The sequence below is a fragment of the Homarus americanus genome, unplaced genomic scaffold (genome assembly GCF_018991925.1).
Source record: "Homarus americanus isolate GMGI-L3 unplaced genomic scaffold, GMGI_Hamer_2.0 scaffold59578, whole genome shotgun sequence".
Taxonomy (NCBI): Eukaryota; Metazoa; Arthropoda; class Malacostraca; order Decapoda; family Nephropidae; genus Homarus; species Homarus americanus.
In genome coordinates this window covers 1,155,685-1,177,171 of record NW_024712913.1, presented here as the reverse complement: position 1 = coordinate 1,177,171, position 21,487 = coordinate 1,155,685, and the positions used below count along the sequence as shown (strand labels likewise).

Sequence of the window (21,487 nt, the reverse complement as noted above, 5' to 3'; positions counted from 1 at the left end):
CACTACCAGAGCCTGACCCACCACACCCACACTACCAGAGCCTGACCCACCACACCCACACTACCAGAGCCTGACCCACCACACCCACCACACCCACACTACCAAAACCTAACCCACTGCACCTACACCCTAACATATATACTCCTCTCCTATCAGTACACTTAATATATTCTACAAGGTACACATGTAACCAATCCTAGACTATGATTACTTAAAGAATTACTCTTAACAACAGCTCTAATATACTATCATATATATAATAAGAAAATAAACGAAGATATGATTATAGATTTAATGGTAATATTATTGTTTTTGATGCGTAAATATATGGTGGTCCTGAAAAATGTCCCTGCTTACCTCCCAACCTGCCTGCTATCTGCCTCTCTCTTACAGTGTCTCAGGGAGCAGGCAGGCAGGGAGGGAAGCAGGATGGGAGGCAGGGAGCAGGCAGGGTGGAAAGCAGGGAGTAGGCAGGGTGGAAAGCATGGAGCAGGCAGGGTAGGAGGCAGGGAGCAGGCAGGGTGGGAGGTAGGGAGCAGGCAGGGTGGAAGGCAGGGAGCAGGCAGGGAGCAGGCAGGTAGGGAGGGAGGCATGGTGGGAGGCAGGGAGCAGGCAGGCAGGGTGGGAGGGAGGCAGGGGGCAGATAGGGTGGGAGAAAGGAAGCAGGCAGGGAGCAGGCAGGGTGGCAGGCAGGGAGCAGGCAGGGAGAGAGGCAGGGATGGAGGCAGGGAGGGGAATATCTTTCCGGAACTCCCTACATATGGCTGACGTACCAGGATAGCCAGGAGCGGCGGCAGGTTAATGATCCAGTCGAGGCTTTCGTTCGGCATTATCCAGCAGTCTGTGTTATCGTCACGCAACCCCCGCACCACACTGTACACCGTCAGAGGCACCAACGGGAAACCTGTGTACGTAGAACACTGTACGTTAACAATTTGGGACAGTGTACGTGGTAGAGGTACTGTACGTTAAAGAAATATTCTTGGCAGTGTACTTGGGAAATGTACTGTACTCTCTCTCTCTCTCTCAGTCGAGTTTCCTAAAGTGTGTGTGTGTGTGTGTGTGTGTGTGTGTGTGTGTGTGTGTGTGTGTGTGTGTGTGTGTGTGTGTGTGTGTGTGTGTGCGTGTACTAGTTTATATACTGTACTCTTCTCAAAAACAGTAAACAAATAAAATCATATTAGTCTCTTAGAACAATGAACAAACAATAACAACTTCTCTAGAACAACTAAGCAATCGTAAACAAGCTCTCTAGACCCTTAAGTAAACAAGAAGAAGATCTATAAACCCCAAGTAAACAAAAGAAGTTCTCTGTACCCCCGTGAGCAAACACTGGCAAAACTATAAGAAGCAAACAATGGTAGGGTCATGAGAGGTTCCGGTGGGGATACGCCACTATTCGTTGTTTACAGGATAATACTGACACTTTACGATGACCACTACACTTGTTTATATGCAAATGAAGTCAATCTATTTCGTTGTTATTATTTGCTGTTGGAGAGAGAGAGAGAGAGAGAGAGAGAGAGAGAGAGAGAGAGAGAGAGAGAGAGAGAGAGAGAGAGAGAGAGTGAATGAATGTGAGCATGGGAAAGTGAGTGAGTGACTATGACTATTCAATAAGTGTGAGTAATTAGTGTGATAGGTTAGGTTAAGTGTGGGTAGTGTGGGTGTAGGTTAGTGTGGGTGTAAGCAAGTGAGTGTGAAGGTATACACAGTGTTTGTGCATACGACTGTGACACAAATACATAAACTATTATACACTTACGTAGATCCTTCCAGGCCAACCAGGAATTAGGAAGGCACTCACCCCAGCCAATGAGGAATTAGGAAGGCACTCACCCCAGCCAATGAGGAATTAGGAAGGCACTCACCCCAGCCAATGAGGAATTAAGAAGGCACTCACCCCAGCCAATGAGGAATTAAGAAGGCACTCACCCCAGCCAATGAGGAATTAAGAAGACACTCATCTCAGCTAATCAGGAATCAACAAGACACTGAGCAGCCAGTTAATTCAAGAGGACACTCACCTCGACCAATCAAGAGACACAAAGACACTCACCCCAGCCAATGAGGTAGAAGATGACGAGGCTGTTCTGCTCAGCGAAGGCGGAGGCGAGCAACTTGTGGAGGTAGAAGCCTTCACAGAGGTACCACATATAGTTGCTCAAGCTGGTGTACTTGGTCAGGAGGTTCAGTGTCACGCACCACGTCAGGTTCTGTGCCAAGGAGAGTCATGGGTGGATCAGGTGTGAGTAATGGGTGAATCAGGCGTGAGTTATGGGTGAATCAGGTGTGAGTTATGGGTGAATCAGGTGTGAGTTATGGGTGAATCAGGTGTGAGTTATGGGTGAATCAGGTGTGAGTTATGGGTGAATCGAGTGTGAGTTATGGGTGAATCGAGTGTGAGCCATGGGTGAATCAGGTGTGAGTTATGGGTGAATCAGGTGTGAGTTATGGGTGAATCGAGTGTGAGCCATGGGTGAATCAGGCGTGAGTTATGGGTGAATCAGGCGTGAGTTATGGGTGAATCAGGCGTGAGTTACGGGTGAATCATGTCTGAGTCATAGGTGTGCTAGGTGTTAGTCAGAGAGCTACTAATGACAGCCTCAGGGAATCCAGCTTCAGTATGGGTGTTGATGTTATTCGTCGGGATGAGCTGACGAAATTATATAAACTCGGAGGAAATATTATATTAGCGTTATAGTTTGAAGGTGATACACGTATACATGTGTCTCCTGGGGTACTGTACATGTTCAAAGGCCGCGTGTCGGAGTTTCTAAGTAGTGTTGTTAAATAGTGTCTTTAATATATAGATGATACAAGGAATGTCACATGATACTATTCATGGAGAAAGTATCGGTTGTTCCATTATCTTCGTCAACCAGCGTTTGAAGAGTGTTGGTAGGGTGTTTACAGCGGTACTGTCTGTGGGTGATGGGATCGGGTGTCCAGATACGAGCCATTTTATACGCATTTGGTCTTCTCGTGTGTAGACTGCAGACCTAAAGTTTTGAATACGCATTCAGGGTTGTTGATATTTAACTGTTAACAAAACTTAACTTAAGCTAACTATACAGTATTAATTAAGTAACAGTTCACATGACCATGATTTCACCGCATGAACTATCACCATTTGGGTTAACACTAAACACCACTGACAACTTCTCATTTATGATCATTATCTGTCATCCAATGGCCTAATAAGTTTACCGCTGGACAAATACAATGTTAATTAAAACAATCTAAGCGCCTACCAAGTTTGGTGCAAATCCACGAAACAGTTCTGGAGTTATTTTGGGGGCGTAATGACAGTCATATAGACAGGACCAAAATCAATACCCTCCACGCATTTGCGGGCAGGGTAATAATCTAGCATAGTTATCGTTAAAACAAACTTTGTAAATAACAAAGTTAGAATCAGCTTTACACTTCTACTAATGGATGAATTGTGTCATCAGATCTGCCAGACATAGAGTCATCATTATACACAAAGGTTTATTACTGCACCAGGAACATTGATATTATGTCATAAAAGATATTGTTGACCTGACGGTGGAGTGTGACAGTGACCACACAACATGGTAGTGGTGGTGGCAATGTGTGACAGTGACCACACAACATGGTAGTGGTGGTGGCAATGTGTGACAGTGACCACACAACATGGTGGTGGTGATGGCAATGTGTGACAGTGACCACACAACATGGTAGTGGTGGTGGCAATGTGTGACAGTGTGTCAGATATTGACGAAAAACATGTAATCCATTTTCTGAGACATGGTTGTTTAGCTGTGTAATTTTTGAAAGAATCTGATGAAAATATTTGATGTTGGATTACGAAGAGTGTGACCTTCACTTTCCTCTGACCCGGAAGTTGATAAATGTTTGCAAAATTGTCAAGTGGCGACCGAGTGACAAGGCCTACTAACTGTAATATTTACGTGATAATTATTTAGTAATATTTGATGCTAATGTGCAAAAGTTCTGTTGACCTTTGACCCTGACCGAAGTGATCACCTGAGTAAAGTGGTCGCTGTAGAAAGTTAATTAGCCCTTCTTTAGTGTGGGATGACCTTCACTGATGACCTCTGACCTTGATGATTTTATGATGCTGAGTCGCTCACCATTATCGAAACTGACCTGTACTTCAATTTTGAAAACCTTGCCCTAAAATTTGTCAAGAATCCGTCAAGAGAAACTAAAGAAAGTTTGCTAAAACCTGTATTAGCTCCTGTTAAATACAGTAATACTTATATAAATGTGAACTATATACATTTTGTTTATATAATTACATCACCCACGGTAATTAAACTAAAAGTGTTACTTATGCACGTGACGTTATGGTCACATAGCCTCAACGTCTTTCAACTGACCTTGGCGCTCCATTGCCCAGCATAGGTCAACAATAAGATGGTTACAGGCAGTTGATATCGGTCCTTCCAGATGTGTATAATCAGAAGCTTCCATATTACCTTCTTATTCTCTCATAAGTTCCACGTTCACTGTGTAATTACTGTATTATCACACTTTAACTGTGCAGAGAACTATTTTAGAGAATAAAACAGAACGAAAACATTATATCGGTTTACAAATCTACCCAAATTAACTTTTGTTTACTCCTGTCACCAACCAGCTGTACTAACAGGTATTACATTAATGGTATGATCCCTCTACGATAGACTAAAGGTGACAGTACAATAAACCAGATCTAACCACATACAAAATAAACAACAGATGTTACTCTACGGCATCACAAAGTGCATCTATAAAAACCGATATTAGATTAGTCTGCTTTTACGTACCCACTGTTATAGGACAATTTAGAACTGGTTTTCGGGCAGCTGAGGGTGAGTGGTAAGAGGGGGGGGGGGGGTTACTTTATTGATATCACGTGTGGTGGCAGGTCAGGGTCGTGGGCCAGAACAACAATGGGTCCCCGGCTGTTGTGTTGGCAGTGAGCCCCAACGATAACCTGACGTTATTACTCTATAAAAGTCACTAGCTGGATAAAATGAAAACTGCTGTAAGACGTTTGAATGTTGCCTATTGACTGTTACAGACACTCGTCACTTCAAACAGGAAGAGAAAAAAACTTCACTGGATTGCCAAAAACACTCATCACTTCACTGGGTCGCCATTGGAAAAACCTCGATTGTTATTGTTATGTGGACAACGACTGCTGGTGAAGCTATTTTTCACACGTAGGTCCTTGTTACCCTCACCACCTGACACTCAAAGGAGATCAGCCGCTCGTAGTTAGGTCTTGTCTCGTTGGGGTGTTATGAACGGTTACTCTCTCCTGGGAGTGTTGAGAATGTTTGTTGTTTCCTGGGAGTGTTGTGAACGTTTGTTGTTTCCTGGGAGTGTTGTGAACGTTTGTTGTCTCCTGGGAGTGTTGTGAACGTTTGTTGTCTCCTGGGAGTGTTGTGAACGTTTGTTGTCTCCTGGGAGTGTTGTAAACGTTTGTTGTCTCCTGGGAGTGTTGTGAACGTTTTATAATGTTTATCTATCAGACCAAAGCTCCCACCCTACAGTGACTAAGGTGAGATTAAGACCTGACCCAACAGAGGTCACGGTCATAAAGGGAACCAGAGTTCTCAACGCCGCATGGTTAGTTAAACCCGCGTCTTGACCTTGTTAATTCAAGGAACTGCTATCCATCCAGTACTTCTGACACCTGACCAACCAGGCCGGTCTAGACACACCCAGATTAGTATTAATTAAGAGAGGACATCTACCGGCCTGAGACCTCCAATATAAGGGGCCTTCAGTTCCTTCCACGCATCATTATAACCATGAAGGGGCCAGCAACGCTCGCTCCCCAGTCCCGCTCGTCGTCTCACCAGCTGCATCGAAGAAGTCCGCCAATAAGTGCAACGAGGTCCCAGCCCAGTTCATCGACGGTGTGCTATCTACTCATCGTGTTAAAATAAGTACTGGCTGTGTAGTCGGTGGTAGTGCAGTGATCCTGAGCCTCCCCAATGATCGACATAGTGGAAGAGCCCGTTTTACTTGTTAGGTAATAGGAATATACCATAATCTACTATATATTGTGTACGAACCCACATTAATCCCCCCCTCGTTCAACTAGTAAAATAAAGCTGTAACATCATTTGTGTTTTATATACTACACTTGTACTGAGCTTGTGTTAATGTGTATTATTATCTGTACACCCTCGAGTCAGGCTGCCAACATTCCTCACTTTACAACCCTAACTACTATAAATTCTTACCTTACGTCTTCATATGAGATTTAACCTCATTATAGTTGTTGTCTCCTGGGAGTGTTGTGAACGTTTGTTGTGTCCTGGGAGTGTTGAGAACGTTTGTTGTGTCCTGGGAGTGTTGTGAACGTTTGTTGTGTCCTGGAAGTGTTGTGAACGTTTGTTGTCTCCTGGAAGTGTTGTGAACGTTTGTTGTGTCCTGGGAGTGTTGAGAACGTTTGTTGTGTCCTGGGAGTGTTGAGAACGTTTGTTGTCTCCTGGGAGTGTTGTGAACGTTTGTTGTGTCCTGGGAGTGTTGAGAACGTTTGTTGTCTCCTGGAAGTGTTGTGATCGTTTGTTGTCTCCTGGAAGCGTTGTGAACGTTTGTTGTCTCCTGGAAGTGTTGTGAACGTTTATTGTCTCCTGGAAGTGTTGTGAACGTTTGTTGTCTCCTGGAAGTGTTGTGAACGTTTGTTGTCTCCTGGAAGTGTTGTGAACGTTTGTTGTCTCCTGGGAGTGTGAATGCTTACTGTCTCCAGGGAGTATTGTGAACGTTTGTTGTCTCCTGGTGGTGTTGGCTGATGAGTTACACACCTGCTGGAGGATGAATTACACACCTGCTGGAGGATGAGTTACACACCTGCTGGAGAATGAGTTACACACCTGCTGGAGGATGAGTTACACATCAGGTGGAGGATGAGTTACATATCTGCTGGAGGATGATCTACACACCTGGTTGATGAGGTCTTTCTTGTACAGCTGCAGGAACCTGAAGGTGATAACGCCCACCGCTTCCAGCAGCAGACTCAGAAACAGGTGTTTGTGCAGCGTGATGCGGTGAACACGCAGCTGTCTGGGGGAGGAGAAGAGACGGGGTAATGCATCTGTCTGAGGGTAGGAAAGTAGAGATAGGAGGAAAGAGAGGTAAGAGGGTAGGTGCGGTTTCGTTTATGTCAGCAGGGTGTTCGGTAGGTAGGTAGGTAGGTAGGTAGGTAGGTAGGTAGGTGGTAGGTGGTGGGTGGGTGGTGGGTGGGTGGTGGGTGGGTGGGTAGGTAGGTAGGTAGGTAGGTAGGTAGGTAGGTAGGTAGGTAGGTACAGTAGGCAGTTGGATGAACTCTCAAGACACCCCCAGAAAATACGTGTATTATTTATTTAAAGTAAAGTATATTTCCCACGGAGAGCAGCGGTCGAGTGGGTACATCGCTCACCTCCTGTTCCGGGCACTCTCAGTTCATCCAGTTGAAGGAGGTGGGTACAGTACCGGGTATGTTGCCTCCTTACGTGCCGAAGGCTTTATGTACAGTGTGCTGTGTCTACACTAATCCTAACGGGCAGTCATGCTTATGGAACTCACATTCACTTTTCATAGTTCACACGAGAATCGATTTAGTATCTCTGACACATAGTGTACGTGAGATTCCTTCGACACCACAGTACCATAGATGACTTCACAGAGACAAGGGAAATTTTCTAGAATTGAGAAGATACTTAGCAGGCGTGTAGAGATTATCGATCTATCTACAGTAAGCGAGTGACGGTTTAGTCAGAGTACAGGTAAACATTCGTCTGTCTTTGTAACTTGGATAAGCGTGTTGCGACGACAGAGAACGCCAGGTGGTGGTCACCGTTTTTCAGCTGGCGCTCTTTTCTTCATGATACTGGACACTAGAAACAATGACAACATACAGGGCGTAGGGGAGACTAATGGTGATCGACACAACACACTCGTGACTCACTTATAGGACAAGAAGATACAGAGGGCGGGGAGAAGGGCGGCGACCGAGACGCTGTAGGCGGCGATGTGGACGTACAGGCGACGGTGGATGTTGTGCTCCACACTGCATGACGAGTAGTTGCTCCACTCCTGACCTGATCCCGTCCGACGGAACCACATGCCATCCGTCTCGCATTTCTTCGTCGCCTGTTCTGTGGGAGACAGTAAGGGGGAATAATAAGTCCAAGGTAGATCCTGTGCCATGTTTAGGAAGACCATGACGCCCAGAAGTATGGGTGTATGGGTCGTGTTTCAGATTATCTTGAAGTGTACTGAACTCTCTCCTGCCTCGCCTGTCTTCCTGCCACTATATACAAGGTGGGTTTGGTTTCTACACATCCTCAGGTTCACTGGTCACAACTGCTGCTCGCCCACCATCTCCCTCGCCACTGTCATACCCCCTCGCCCTCCATCTCCCTCGCCACTGTCATACCCCCTCGCCCTCCATCTCCCTCGCCACTGTCATACCCCCTCGCCCCCCATCTCCTCACTGTCATACCCCCTCGCCCTCCATCTCCCTCGCCACTGTCATACCCCTCGCCCTCCATCTCCCTCGCCACTGTCATACTCCCTCGCCCTCCATTTCCTCACTGTCATACCCCCTCGCCTCCATCTCCCTCGCCACTGTCATACCCCCTCGCCCACCATCTCCCTCGCCACTGTCATACCCCCTCGCCCTCCATCTCCCTCGCCACTGTCATACCCCCTCGCCCTCCTCCTGTGACCTAATTCAGTTTTAACGGACTAGAAAGAGAAATTAGAGACCCAACAATGGTTAATATTCGTCATCAGTTCAGGAATAAATAATGCCTGTGAAGATACAACAACAAAATACAACAGTAACTACATATAATTCTATAGATGGAAAAATGATTGTAAAAATTTAGATATTTTTCTTATTAACAATTAGAGTGGAAGGATTTACAAATTAATTCATTGGAAGGAAGAGCAGGAACGAACAAATAGAGGAGAGTTCTTTGTTACGATACATACAGAAGAAGATGGAGGAACTTACTGGCACATGAAGGTTCCCTGCCGTAGTAGATGTAGGAGGGGCAGGGTCTCATAGCCTCGGTGTCTCTGGGTGTGGCTGACCAACACTGCCAGCCGTCCCACGTGTTCGGACAGTGACCTGGAATGGTGGATTAGAGTCAGCATAAGAACAAGGACACTGAATCCAACAAGCCTTACTATGAAGTTTTATATTTTCGTTTTATCAGTTTACATTCTCTGCGTTATAAGAAGAAAAAAATCCTGTAACAAAATACTTTAGCTCCCCTCCTTCCCCCGCCAGTCATCTACTGTGGTTGTCTTTTTCCACTCCGACTATAAACCTACATTACTATGTTACTTATCCGTCCAAAAAACTATCAATGGACGGCTTATCATCTCCAACATTGTCTACTAAAAAAACCCAAAAGCATTAAAACAGGAAACTTGAAATATTACAGCGGCAGGACACAGGTGGAACTGAAAAACAAACTCAAACTTAACTATGGTACTAGAGTGATCATCTATAATTTGAAGGCCAATCAGAATCACGTATTCAAGTCTGAAGCTAAAACTGATTCACCCGAAGGAAATGAAAACCAGAACATAAATAAATTCCAATTTCGTAATTACTTGTTCAAAAAAGTCTTAGTAGAAAGAAAAAACAAACTCATTCAGAAACCTTAATTACTCGACTTCTTTGATTTTTCGATGATAGTTTTAGGTGTTTTTAAGTGATTCTATGTAGCTAGCACGTCGACTTCCTACCCCAAAGAGACAAAACAAAATGGGTCACCAGCGAAATATTTAGAATATTTTAATTATGTTCGAAAATCCCTCCAAAAGGTCAGCATTTATAAGATGTTAGTAACTGGTGATGACTGTTAGTAACTGGTGATGACTGTTAGTGACTGTTTATGGCTGCTAGTGACTGGTGATGACTGTGAGTGACTATAGATGACTGTTAGTGGCTTTTGATGACTGTTAGTGACTTGATGACTGGTAGTGACTGGTGGTGACTGTCAGTGACTGGTGATAACTGGTGATGACTGTTAATGACTGGTGATGACTGTTAGGACCCGCTGTCACTGTGTATTGCCTCCCTAACTATCTGTCGAGAGAGACTACGAGAGATCCTTAGCGTCAGCAGGTGGAGAAGGTGAGAGAGACAGTATAGAGAGGAGTGTTTATTGTGACGTCATGAAAGAGATACAGGTGTTTATTGTGACGTCATGAAAGAGATACAGGTGTTTATTGTGACGTCATGAAAGAAATACAGGTGTTTATTGTGACGTCATGAAAGAAATACAGGTGTTTATTGTGACGTCATGAAAGAAATACAGGTGTTTATTGTGACGTCATGAAAGAGATACAGGTGTTTATTGTGACGTCATGAAAGAAATACAGGTGTTTATTGTGACGTCATGAAAGAAATACAGGTGTTTATTGTGTTGAAAACGCGGAGACAAAAACCTCAGGTAAGACGATTAGAATTTCACAGTGTTCTGGTCAGATCCTTCTTTGTGTGGCAGAAAATATGAAAAAAATAGTTAACTAGAATCTCTTTTGATTTTAAACTCTGAAATTATCATACCAGAATAAATTGACTGTTTTTCGTTAGCATTTTGTTTATTTCCTTTTAATAAGCTTCATGCAGTTATACAAAAACAAATATCTCAATAAATAAAAACATGTACAGAATCTTGAAATAATTAGAATATTTTTGTCCATTTTGTATTGCTGGTATGTAAACAGATCTTGTATAAGCTACCAGACAGTGGATATGTTACCAGCTGACGGTGGATATGTTACTAGCTGACAGTGGATGGATACTAGCTGACGGTGGATAGATTACTAGCTGAGAATGGATAGTTGACGGCGGATAGGTTACCAGCTGATAGTAGAATACCCGAAACAGAGACCAGGGAAAAACGTCACGCGACCTACACCACAATGCTGTGTATATTTTCTGAAACACTCGTCGCTGTCTTCAGTAAAGGTACTACATAAACTTTGACAAGTCAGTAGAGTGAGAGGGTCCCAGTCCTGATAGGTCCCAACCTAACCTAACCTAACCTAACCTAATCATTTCAACTGGTGTCCGTTAGGATTGCGGATCATTAAAACTGGGGCCCATCAGGACTAGGTCCCAATCCTAGTGATTAGATCAGATCAGGTCAGGTTAGGTCATATCTAGTTAGGTTAGGGCAGCAGACGCCAAGTGAATATAATAATCACTTGCCTTGTGACGAAGTCACCGGTTTCATTCCTGCGGCCGGCCACAAAGTGAAGCGCCCACAGTCGACCCAGCTGCAGACTGGGTACTTTATTGTTGGGAAACTGAAATCTTGTGTCCACACTACCGGTATAGGAGCTACAGGATTTAATTGTAATTTCTTCGCTATTAGGAGTGAGTCAGCAGCGAGCGAGAGTGGTTCTTGGGCCTCACTGGCTGTTGAGTGTTTGGTGATGGTCCGCGTCTACTTCGCTTTACTGGCTCATCCTCTGTTGCTGAAGAGTTTTAGTTACGTCAACACTTGAGACAGACGGAACAGCGGTAGACCTGTCAATTCCTTTCTCGACCATTGGCCAATGATTGTTTTCTTGTGTAAATTAGTCATTGGTGATCAACAGAATTATTTCTGTTGGTCTTGTAGCAGACCATCTGCCTCATTTGTGGTGTCGTTGGTTGGGTGCAGGTCACACGTGCCTCTGTCCTGCGTCTGCTCGGAGCTAACCTAACCTAACCTAACCGAACCTAAACTAACCTAACCTAACCTTCGTGATTGGAGGTCAATGGAACTGAGGCCCATTAGAGCTTGGACTTATTTCATTAGACATCTCGTTGGTGTCTGCAAGTACCAAGTTCACATCCAAGTTGAAGGGGTGACTGATCCAGTATAATGAAGCTCAGAGTTCAGTGTGTGAAAAAAAAATCAAGCTTGACCCATACGCACAGTTAAGCTGCCTCACTACTACACCAGGATAACTAACGTTGTCACCTTTAATACAACGTCACTATCATCATCAACCTGAACGCTTACTTGTCTAAACACCACAAAATGTCTTACAAGAGGTACGAGTATATTTTTGCGTGTGTTTTTATAAGTAAACCCACAAACGCAGCGACGTAGACGGAGATCATTCCCAAGGCCCTGAGACTGGGCAACTCTCTTTATATCCTCCTATTTAAATGTAGCCAAAACTAACATTATTCCTCGTTGGAAATATTTTCTGTACCATCAAATGTTTTGGGATTACTTGTAAAAAGGTAAAATCTTTGTATTTCGGTTAAGTGAGTTTTGTGGATACTCTGAGTTTACGGCCGAGTACTGTTCTTTTGCTGTAAAGTTTCATACAAAAATTTTCCATTTTTAGGAAACAGTTCCTTTGACTGCGCAAAAAGGTGTGGGTGTGGTGGACGAGTCGGTGAGTGCAGGGAAGGGGAGTGAATGCCTTCATCCACAGTAATTCAATTCCACACAAAACGGAACCCGTAACGTTTTCTAAAAAAAAAAAAAGAAGGCATTTTTCAGTCGAGAAGTGGCCGCGGCTGTTGTGGCGCCAGGCACCAGCAGAAACGCTGAAACCTCGGGCTGAGTAAAGTGACAAAGATGCCGCTAAAACCTCGTGGTAAAACACTTACCGCAAGGCCACTACACTTACCAGGAGGCCATCGCACTTACTTGGAGGCCACTACACTTACTTAGAGGCCACTACACTTACTCGGAGGCCACTACACTTACTTGGAGGCCACTACACTTACTTAGAGGCCACTACACTTACCAGGAGGCCACTGCACTTACTTGGAGGCCACTACACTTGTAGAGGCCACTACACTTGCCAGGCCACTGCCACTGCACTTGCTTGGAGGCCACTACACTGATACCTTAGGAGGCCACTACACTTACCACTACACAACCAGGGGAGAGGCCATTACACTTACTGGAGGCCACTACACTTGCTGGGGAGGCCACTACACTTGCTAAGAGGCCACTGCACTTGCTTGTGGCCACTACACCTGCTTAGAGGCCACTACACTTACTGGGCCACTACACTTATTAGAGGCCACTACACAACCGGGAGGCCATTACACTTACTAGGAGGCCACTACACTTACTGGGAGGCCACTACACTTACTGGGAGGCCATTACACTTGCTAAGAGGCCAATACACAACCGGGAGGCCATTACACTTACTAGGAGGCCACTACACCTACTGGGAGGCCACTACACTAACTAGGAAGTCACTGCACTTACCGGGAGGCCACTACATTTACGGAGAGGCCACCACACTTACGGAGAGGCCACCAGACTTACCGGGAGGCCATTACACTCCTAAGAGGCCACTACACTTACCGGAAGTCCATTACACTTACCAGGAGGCTACTACGCTTACTAGGAGGCCACTACACTTGCTAAGATGTCACTGCACTTACTGAGAGGCCACAACACTTACTGAGAGGCCGTTACATTTACCGTAAAGCTACTACATTTATCGGGAGGCCACTGCACGTAACGGGAGGCCACTGCACTTAATGGGAGGCCACAGCACATACTTATAGGCCCAAATACTTACTGAGAATCTACGACATTTAATAAGAGGCCACTACACTCACCAGTAGGCCAGGAGGCGGTGAGCATTTGGTCGCAGCACTGGACGGCGGCCTCACAGCAGCTGCGCCATTTGGAAGGACCAACTTCACCCTTGAAGGACGCCAACACCGCCTCCGAGGTCACAACAGCTTCCTCCTGGGGGCGTGGAGAGGATTATATGACACGTGATGAATATATGACACGTGATGAATATATGACACGTGATGGTAATTATAAACGAATAATCAGTCATGATAATTTATAATCACCTCACCGCCTAATCTTGTTCTAGCTGCCTTGGAAGACAGTTTCCCGGGTTGATCAATTAGGTGGGGTATAATTAGGCTCCCGAGAACACAATATATCACTTAATTGTCTTGTGCGGCCCTGGTTCATTATCATGGCTCGTGTGTGTGTGTGTGTGTGTGTAATTGTATTGGTGTGTATTATATGTATACACGCACAGTCTATATAGAAACACACACACACACACACGAGGTTAAACTTAATATGTCATTATCTTACTTCCTCCAAGAATTTAAATAGATATACACATCATAATTAATGTATGGTAAATTCATATTAATTCCCTATTAATTATCTGAGACCCCAATGTATATAATAAGAAAACAATGTCAATATAATCTGTCTCATAATCTGTCTGTATATTCTAGTATCTATAGATTTCACGGTGTTTATAGTTTGCATTTGTTTCTTTTATGAATGGCTCTTTCTCCCTCCCGCTAGTGTCAAGGATACTAGCCTAGCCCTTTCAGCTATGAGGCTATTCACTTCAGTTACGAGACTATCCACTTCAGTTACGAGACTATTTACTTCAGTTACGAGACTATCCACTTCAGTTACGAGACTATCCACTTCAGTTACGAGACTATCCACTTCAGTTACGAGACTATCCACTTCACACACTAACTCACCGTCTGATCCTATAACACTCGCTCTCTTGTCCGGGTCCACCACTACCACCACCACCACCACCACCACCACCACCACCACCACCACCACCACCAGCATGCAGCCACATCACCACCACCACTCTAAACTGCAGAAAGAGAATATTTTTAATTCTACTTCAGGAACTCTAATCATTTCTCTTTCAAGTCTCCAAGTCTCAGAGAGTGGGTGTAACAGCAGCAGCGTGTACTGACTGACTGACTGACTGACTTAGGCCCTGGTGGAAGTTTGATAGGAGCTGGTTATAGCCTTGAAGTTGTTGCAGATGGCACAAGTTTAAATGAATTGGGATTTTACTTCCGGCATAGTGATAATAATGTTTACGTGAGGGTTTGTAGTTTGTTATAGATGATGGTGGTGGTAGTGGTGGTGGTGGTGGTGGTGGTGGTGGTGGTGATGGTAGTGGTGGTGGTGGTGATGGTGGTGGTGGTGAAGGTTAGTGGTGGTGGTGGTGATGGTGGTAGTGGTGGTGGTGGTGGTGATGGTGGTGCTGCTGATGATGATGATGATGATGATGATGATGTTATGATGATGATGATGATGATGGCTCGTCTGGTTTTCTGAGGAAAATAATTGGGAACCTTTCGACCAATCAGGAACCAGGAAACAGCAACAGTGTCATGTAAGGAAGCTAATTGGTTGCTTAGCTAAGGGCCGGGAATATAGTGTAACGAACAGGATATAGAGTTACGAGCAGGATATAGTGTTACGAGCAGGATATAGAGTTACGAGCAGGATACATTATTTTCCTATTAGTAAGCAAGGGGTGTCATCCCCCTGTGTTTAACTCATTAAACTTCTTTTCCAACTTTTCCCCCCACGACTATCTGTTGTGACTTCTCTATCCTTCATGTCTGGCTGTGCCTTGAGCCCCAGCATGCCTTCCATCCTTTCCCCACCTTAACCTAAAAAAAACAAAAAAAACAAAAAAACGGTACTTGATGTTCACCCCGCTGGCTAAATTGGCACTGGCACTAGTAAGGAAGGCAGCCAAGAAGATGGAAAAGAGAGTTGGTGCCAGTACACACCCTTGTTTAACCCTGTTAGGATAGGCAAGAACTCAGACTAGGTGCCGTTGTGCAGGACACTGCCGTTCATGCCATCGTAGAGTTGCCTCACAATGGCGATGAATTGTGGTGGGCAGCCTAAACGGCTGAAGGTCCACCAGAGGGCCTCCCTGTTGATGGAGAAGAAGGCCTTGGTCAGGTCGATGAAGGCCATGTACAGGTCACGACGCTGTTCTCTGCACTTTTCCTGTATCTGGTGGGCAGCAAAGATCATGTCAATGGTGTCACGTGCTGGTCTAAAACCACATTGAGATTCAGGGAGGAAGTTTTCCGCCTCAGGAAGAAGTCTGTTTAGGAGGACTCAGGCGATAATCTTGCCAGCTACGGAGAGCAGCGAGATCCCACGGTAGTTGCCACAGTCTGACCGGACCTCCCCACACCACACCACACGATGTCTCAATGACCACGTGAGGTCCTTCATATCAACACCCGAGGACGAGTTACTGCACCACGTGAACACCACACCACCCGGTGTCCCCATGACCACGTAAGATCCATTATACCAACACCCGAGGACGAGTTACTTCACCACGTGAACACCACACCTCCCGGTGTCCCCATGACCACGTGAGATCCATTATATCAACACCCGAGGACGAGTTACCACACCACGTGAACACCACACCACCTGGTGTCTCGATGACCAGCCCAGGCCCGGGTCATCAACTGTAAATATTATAATTTGTATGTTCAATTCATGTTCCTTCTCCTTTCACTAATTAAAGCTTTTGTTAAACGACCCACCCACCCACCCCATGTCTTTGTATGGAATAAGTAATTTTTGTCCAATATATATTTGCAGCCTTCGGGCTGCAGAACTTTCTCAATAAACCGTTATCACACACACACACACACACACACACACACAAACACACACACACACACACACACACACACACACACACACACACACACACACACTGGAATTTTTTGTACATCTTCAAGTTTATTTTTATTTTCTTTCTTTTTAACAAACTTTTACAGCGCTTCCACCGTCGACCTGAGTTTAAATGGAAGCTTTCATATCAGCTTTAAAAATGCTTGGAGTCTGAATTCGCTGTTTTTCACGTTTGATTTAATTTGAGTGTACCCCTAAATTTTCAGCCTTTAAATTTTATGTTCCTGAATATTTGTGTAGGTATTTCCACCCCTGATAAAACATTCATTCGTCAAGTCGAGGAGTCCAGCGGAGTGGCTCTTTTTATTTTTCTTAAATTTGTTTATTAACGTCTGCATAAATTAATTTTATTTGTATTTTCATTTTCTTCAATTATTTCTTCGTCTCGTCATGAATGTGGATGGAACAAGAGTATTCATTAGGCTCTCGTGTCTGTCTGTGTGTTTGTATGTAAGTCTCTCATGAAGATATTGTTGTGAAAACCTTATTATAAAAGATGGAATCAAAATTGCAACTCAACAAGATGTTTGTGGTGATATTGGTACCCCTGACACCTGTTTGTGGTGATATTGGTACCCCTGACATCTGTTTGTGATCATAGTGGTACCCCTGACATCTGTTTGTGATCATAGTGGTACCCCTGACATCTGTTTGTGATCATAGTGGTACCCTTGACATCTGTTTGTGGTCATAGTGGTAACCCTGAAACCTGTTTGCCTCTCCTCTCAGATTATATCTCCCTCTTCACTCTTCAACTTGTCAACAAAATAAAGCTTTACGAAAATATACTCGAAAATTGTTATAATCTGAAAAAAACTATAAATTAAGTATAATTAAAAGTTTGTTGTGGTCTTATATGTGATCTAAAAGAAAATTATATTGTAACTCTGTTGGTGATGTTAAGACGACAATACTGGAGTCTTATAGGATGACACAAAAGATATGAACTTGACAGAATAGAAAAGGGTCTTGAACGCAGCTGGAGAACAAAGTCTGCTTTATAAGATTGTTTATCATTAATGGATACTATTGTTACCCGAGTCTCATTAACCAGGGAGGTTTAAAAGTTGCTATTTCAGGTAATCAAAACAAAAACAATAACACGAATTGGATTAAATTGAGCTATTTTTCCTTTTTTTGTATTTTATAGTTTATTATTTTCTTTCCTTTTCATTTGTTCTCTGTGTGTCTCTGTTTCTCTCTCCCGTTTTCATTCTTCCCTCATCTTTCTCTTTCTATATAACTTTAATCTTTGTTTTTCACTAGCTCCCTCTTTCTCATTCCCTTCTTTTCTATTTTATTCGTCTCTTTCTCTCTATAATCTCTATTCTCTTAATCTTTCTTTCTCCATCACACTTTCCATCTCTCTCTTTTATTTTGTTTCTCCCTCTCAATATATCTTTCTCTCTTTGTCTTCTCTGTCTGTCTATGTCTGGCTCGGGTGAGGGAGTTACCACCGGCCAGTTAACTCTTGAACTATATTAAGGCTCTCTCACTCACTATCTCCCCTCTCCCCTTCCCTCCCCTCCCTTCCTCTCCCCTCCCTTCCCTTCCCTCCCCTCCCTTACCCATTTTTTTTTGTTGATCTTCCGTGAGATTTATTTCCATTATTATTTTCTTTTACACCTCCGCTTACTTAATTGAGAGAAAGGTGGTAAGGTTGTCCGTTTGTCTGTGTCCGTTTTTTGTACGTTTTTGTGTTCGTTTTTGTGTCCGTTTTTGTGTTCGTTTTTGTGTTTGTTCACGTGTCTGTTTATAATGACCGTCTGTGTGTCTGGGGGATGATATTAACTCAAGTTTGGTTAGTCGATACACGTTAACAAGATGTCAGCTCAGTACAATATAAGCTGCCAGTGTTTTCTATCGTCTTAATTGTTCCTTTAGCTTTACACACTGAAATCTTTATATAACGGACTTCGATTTAACTGACTGGTTGACTGACTATTCTGACTGACTTACTGACAGACTCATTCATTTATTATCACTGAATGACACTGGTAAATGAAAGCAGGAATGAAGGCAGGAATGAAGGCAGGAATGAAAGCAGGAATGAAGACAAGAATGATTGAAGAAATTAAGGCAGGAATGAAGACAAGATTGAAAGAAAGAGTGAGAACAAGAATGAAGGCAGGAATGAAAACCGGAATGAAGACAAGAATGAAGGCAGGAATGAAAACCGGAATGAAGACAAAAATGAAAGCAATTATGCAGAGGAAGGTAAGAATGAAAGTAGGAATGAAGGCAGGAATGAATGAACAAATTAAGGCAGGAATGAAGGCAAGAATTAAAGCAGGAATGAATGAAGAAATTAAGTCAGGAATGAAAGCAAAAATAAAGGCTGGAATGAATGAAGAAATCAAATCAGGAACGAAGGCAAGAATGAAGGCAGAAATGAAGGCAAGAATGGATAAAAGCACGAATGAAGGCGGGATTGAATGAAGAAATTACGGCAGGAATGAATGCAAAGATGAAAGCAGGAATGGATGAATAAATGAAGACAAGAATGAAGGCTTTGTGTCAGGGTAGACGGTAAATGAAGAACTAAATGAATGATGCAGGATAACGAAGAGAGAGAGAGAGAGAGAGAGAGAGAGAGAGATATGAAGGAACAGAAAACGGATGAGAGAGAGCAGAAGGGAGGAAAGAATGGAAGAAGGGAGGAAAGCAAGATTAAGAAATGGAAGAGGAATAAGTGAATGTGGAGAGAGAGAGAGAGAGAGAGGCAAGTGAGCAGTGGTGAGTGAGTGGTAAGAGTGAGTGAGTAGATAAGTAAAGTTTGAGGGAGTGGCAGAATAAAAGCTTAATGTGGACAGTCAGCTTACTATGGACAATATTGCTTACTTTAGTCACTAAGCTTAATATGGACAATAAAGCTTCACTTGAAAAAAATAGAATGGAAAATAAAGCCTAATTCTCTAACATATCAGCTTATCTGCTTGATCTCTCTCTCCTCTCTCTCACATTCTTTCTTTCTTAATTCTCTCTTTCTCACAAGTACTCGAAGATGGGTGGAGGTAGGTGGAGGTAGGTGGTAAGGTGGATGGAGGTAGGTGGAGGTGGGTGGAGGTGGGTGGAGGTAGGTGGAGGTAGGTGGAGGTAGGTGGTAGGTGGATGGAGGTAGGTGGAGGTGGGTGGAGGGTAGGTGGGTGGAGGTAGGTGGAGGTGGAGGTGGGTGGAGGTGGTGGGTGGGAGGTGGGTGGTAGGTGGATGGAGGTAGGTGGAGGTAGGTGAAGGTTGGCCGCTACATGTTGGCATAAAACACAACCGCTACATGTTGGCATAAACACAACATTGTTTCAATATTAATGCAAATACACGCGAGGGAGGAGGAGGGGGAGGAGGAGGGGGAAGAGGAAGGAGGAGGAGAAGGAGGAGGAGGAATAGCCCGTCTTATCTCTACAAGGGACTCACACACACCTCTCCTTCACACCACTTGATTCATCTCTTATTCATGAAATTCTAAAAGGCTATTTGCCTCCACAACGCGTCCCGCCCTTGGTGCTTGGTTCCTGTGGATTTTTGAATGGTAACGAGAAGGACAAAATAAAATACAATACACAGAATAATGGAAATTAATGTACACAGGTAAGTAAAGTGGTAAGATATAGGAGGAATGAGTCGTGCAAGAGATACAGTATGATTTGTATGCATGAGGAATGAGTCGAACAGAAGTTTTCACTGATCATCCATTTTTCATACAGCTTTTGGCTTATTGATTATATTCGATCTCTTCATCTTGACCTTTGACCTAATGAGTGAGGGTCTGAAGGGATAAGGCCCTGGAATAGTAATACAACGAGAAAATAAAACCAAACACACTAGCTCTCTTATTTGATGTGTCGGTCAGTCAGGGTTAGGTTTACAGAGCTGGTTAACGCCACTAATGATGCCATAAAGGTTTCTAACATTTACTTAACCTGGTGTAGCACTAGTGATAGGGAGCAGCTATGAATGATTAATTAAACACTTCGTTTCAAGAGCCGCGGCTTAACACTTCTGCCGCGTCGAGCTGTCACACCTGAGCAGTGGTTGACGTCAACGAGGGCAAAACGGTCCCAACACCATCACCTCCATCACAGTCAACACCTGCCCTTGACGTTGACGTTCTACTGTATGTTATTGCTGCCCTTCAAACACTAAGGTTTTTAAGCGAGTAAGAAGGTCCATCAACAAGTATAATTTAGGATATAAATCTCTGTTGCCTCCCCTACTTAATTTCGCCTCACCAAATTCAATTCTTAATATCACTGAAGCACTGACAGGGAATATGGTGGATCTTACACAGCGAGAAGAGTTGGGTCTTATGTGGAGGCTTTCTGTGCCCTTGGTTAGGCATACGGTTAGGAATGTATTTCGTAATTCTCATACATATTCCAGCAGGGTTGATCAATAGTGTATGGGCAGCTCATCGTGATCTACACCGAATTCGATTTGTATCCCTTCATTACAGTATACAAGTGCTTTCCTCCACTACATGTCCGTCGTGTTCAATGGCTTAAGTAAATTTTGAGACACAGTTTTTTGTTCTGCGTTAACACATACTAGATCACTGTCTCAAGTTTCCTATGCGTTACAACTGAACACTTTAAAGATATTGTTATACCTTTGGACGTACTAGATAATTTATTTCTGCCTCCCACGTACTTTACCTGAGGGTTGATTTACACAACTTGGTTTCTCTTTCACTTTGGAAGTATTGGTGTGACAGGTGCTAAGGCGCTTACTTCCAGGTAAGTCCATTAGGGGACAACCTGGGCTGTTTGCTGACAGAGTCCGTTTTCAGGGCTGCTGATCACTGCTTCCATGCGTGGTGGATTAACGCCCTGAACAAGAGTGCAATATACAGTAGGGTACTAGTGAATCAGGTCATTGTCCTTATTTGGGTAACATGTGAATTAACATGTTTGTTATTGTATATTATCCATAAGATTACTGCTGCTGCTGCAAAATCCAACACAAAATTGTATATATATATATATATATATATACTG

At 43.8% G+C, this 21,487-nt stretch overlaps 2 protein-coding genes across 2 annotated transcripts in view; one reads left to right on the top strand and one right to left on the bottom strand.

Annotated features, from left to right (window-relative positions):
* The window catches only part of LOC121864810 (calcitonin gene-related peptide type 1 receptor-like), a 23,865-nt gene extending 8,113 nt beyond the window's left edge, over positions 1-15,752 (bottom strand). Inside the window, exons 1-7 of the mRNA XM_042363979.1 lie at positions 15,651-15,752; positions 13,583-13,715; positions 8,990-9,106; positions 7,937-8,126; positions 6,933-7,053; positions 2,060-2,216; positions 774-904 (exon numbers count right to left, since the gene is read on the bottom strand). Of these exons, the coding sequence (XP_042219913.1) occupies positions 774-904; positions 2,060-2,216; positions 6,933-7,053; positions 7,937-8,126; positions 8,990-9,106; positions 13,583-13,715; positions 15,651-15,752 (951 nt within the window). The remainder of the gene's footprint in view (positions 1-773; positions 905-2,059; positions 2,217-6,932; positions 7,054-7,936; positions 8,127-8,989; positions 9,107-13,582; positions 13,716-15,650) is intronic.
* A 2,757-nt stretch (positions 15,753-18,509) lies between these two features.
* Positions 18,510-18,935, top strand: LOC121864799. Its single transcript, XM_042363969.1, has one exon. The coding sequence runs from the start codon at positions 18,510-18,512 to the stop codon at positions 18,933-18,935; it is 426 nt and encodes a 141-aa protein (XP_042219903.1).
* The last annotated feature ends 2,552 nt before the right edge of the window (positions 18,936-21,487 follow it).

Coding starts and splice junctions, on each gene's coding strand:
- LOC121864799 (XM_042363969.1), top strand. CDS start 18,510: ATGAAGGCAGGAATGAAGGCAGGAATGAAAGCAGGAATGAAGACAAGA.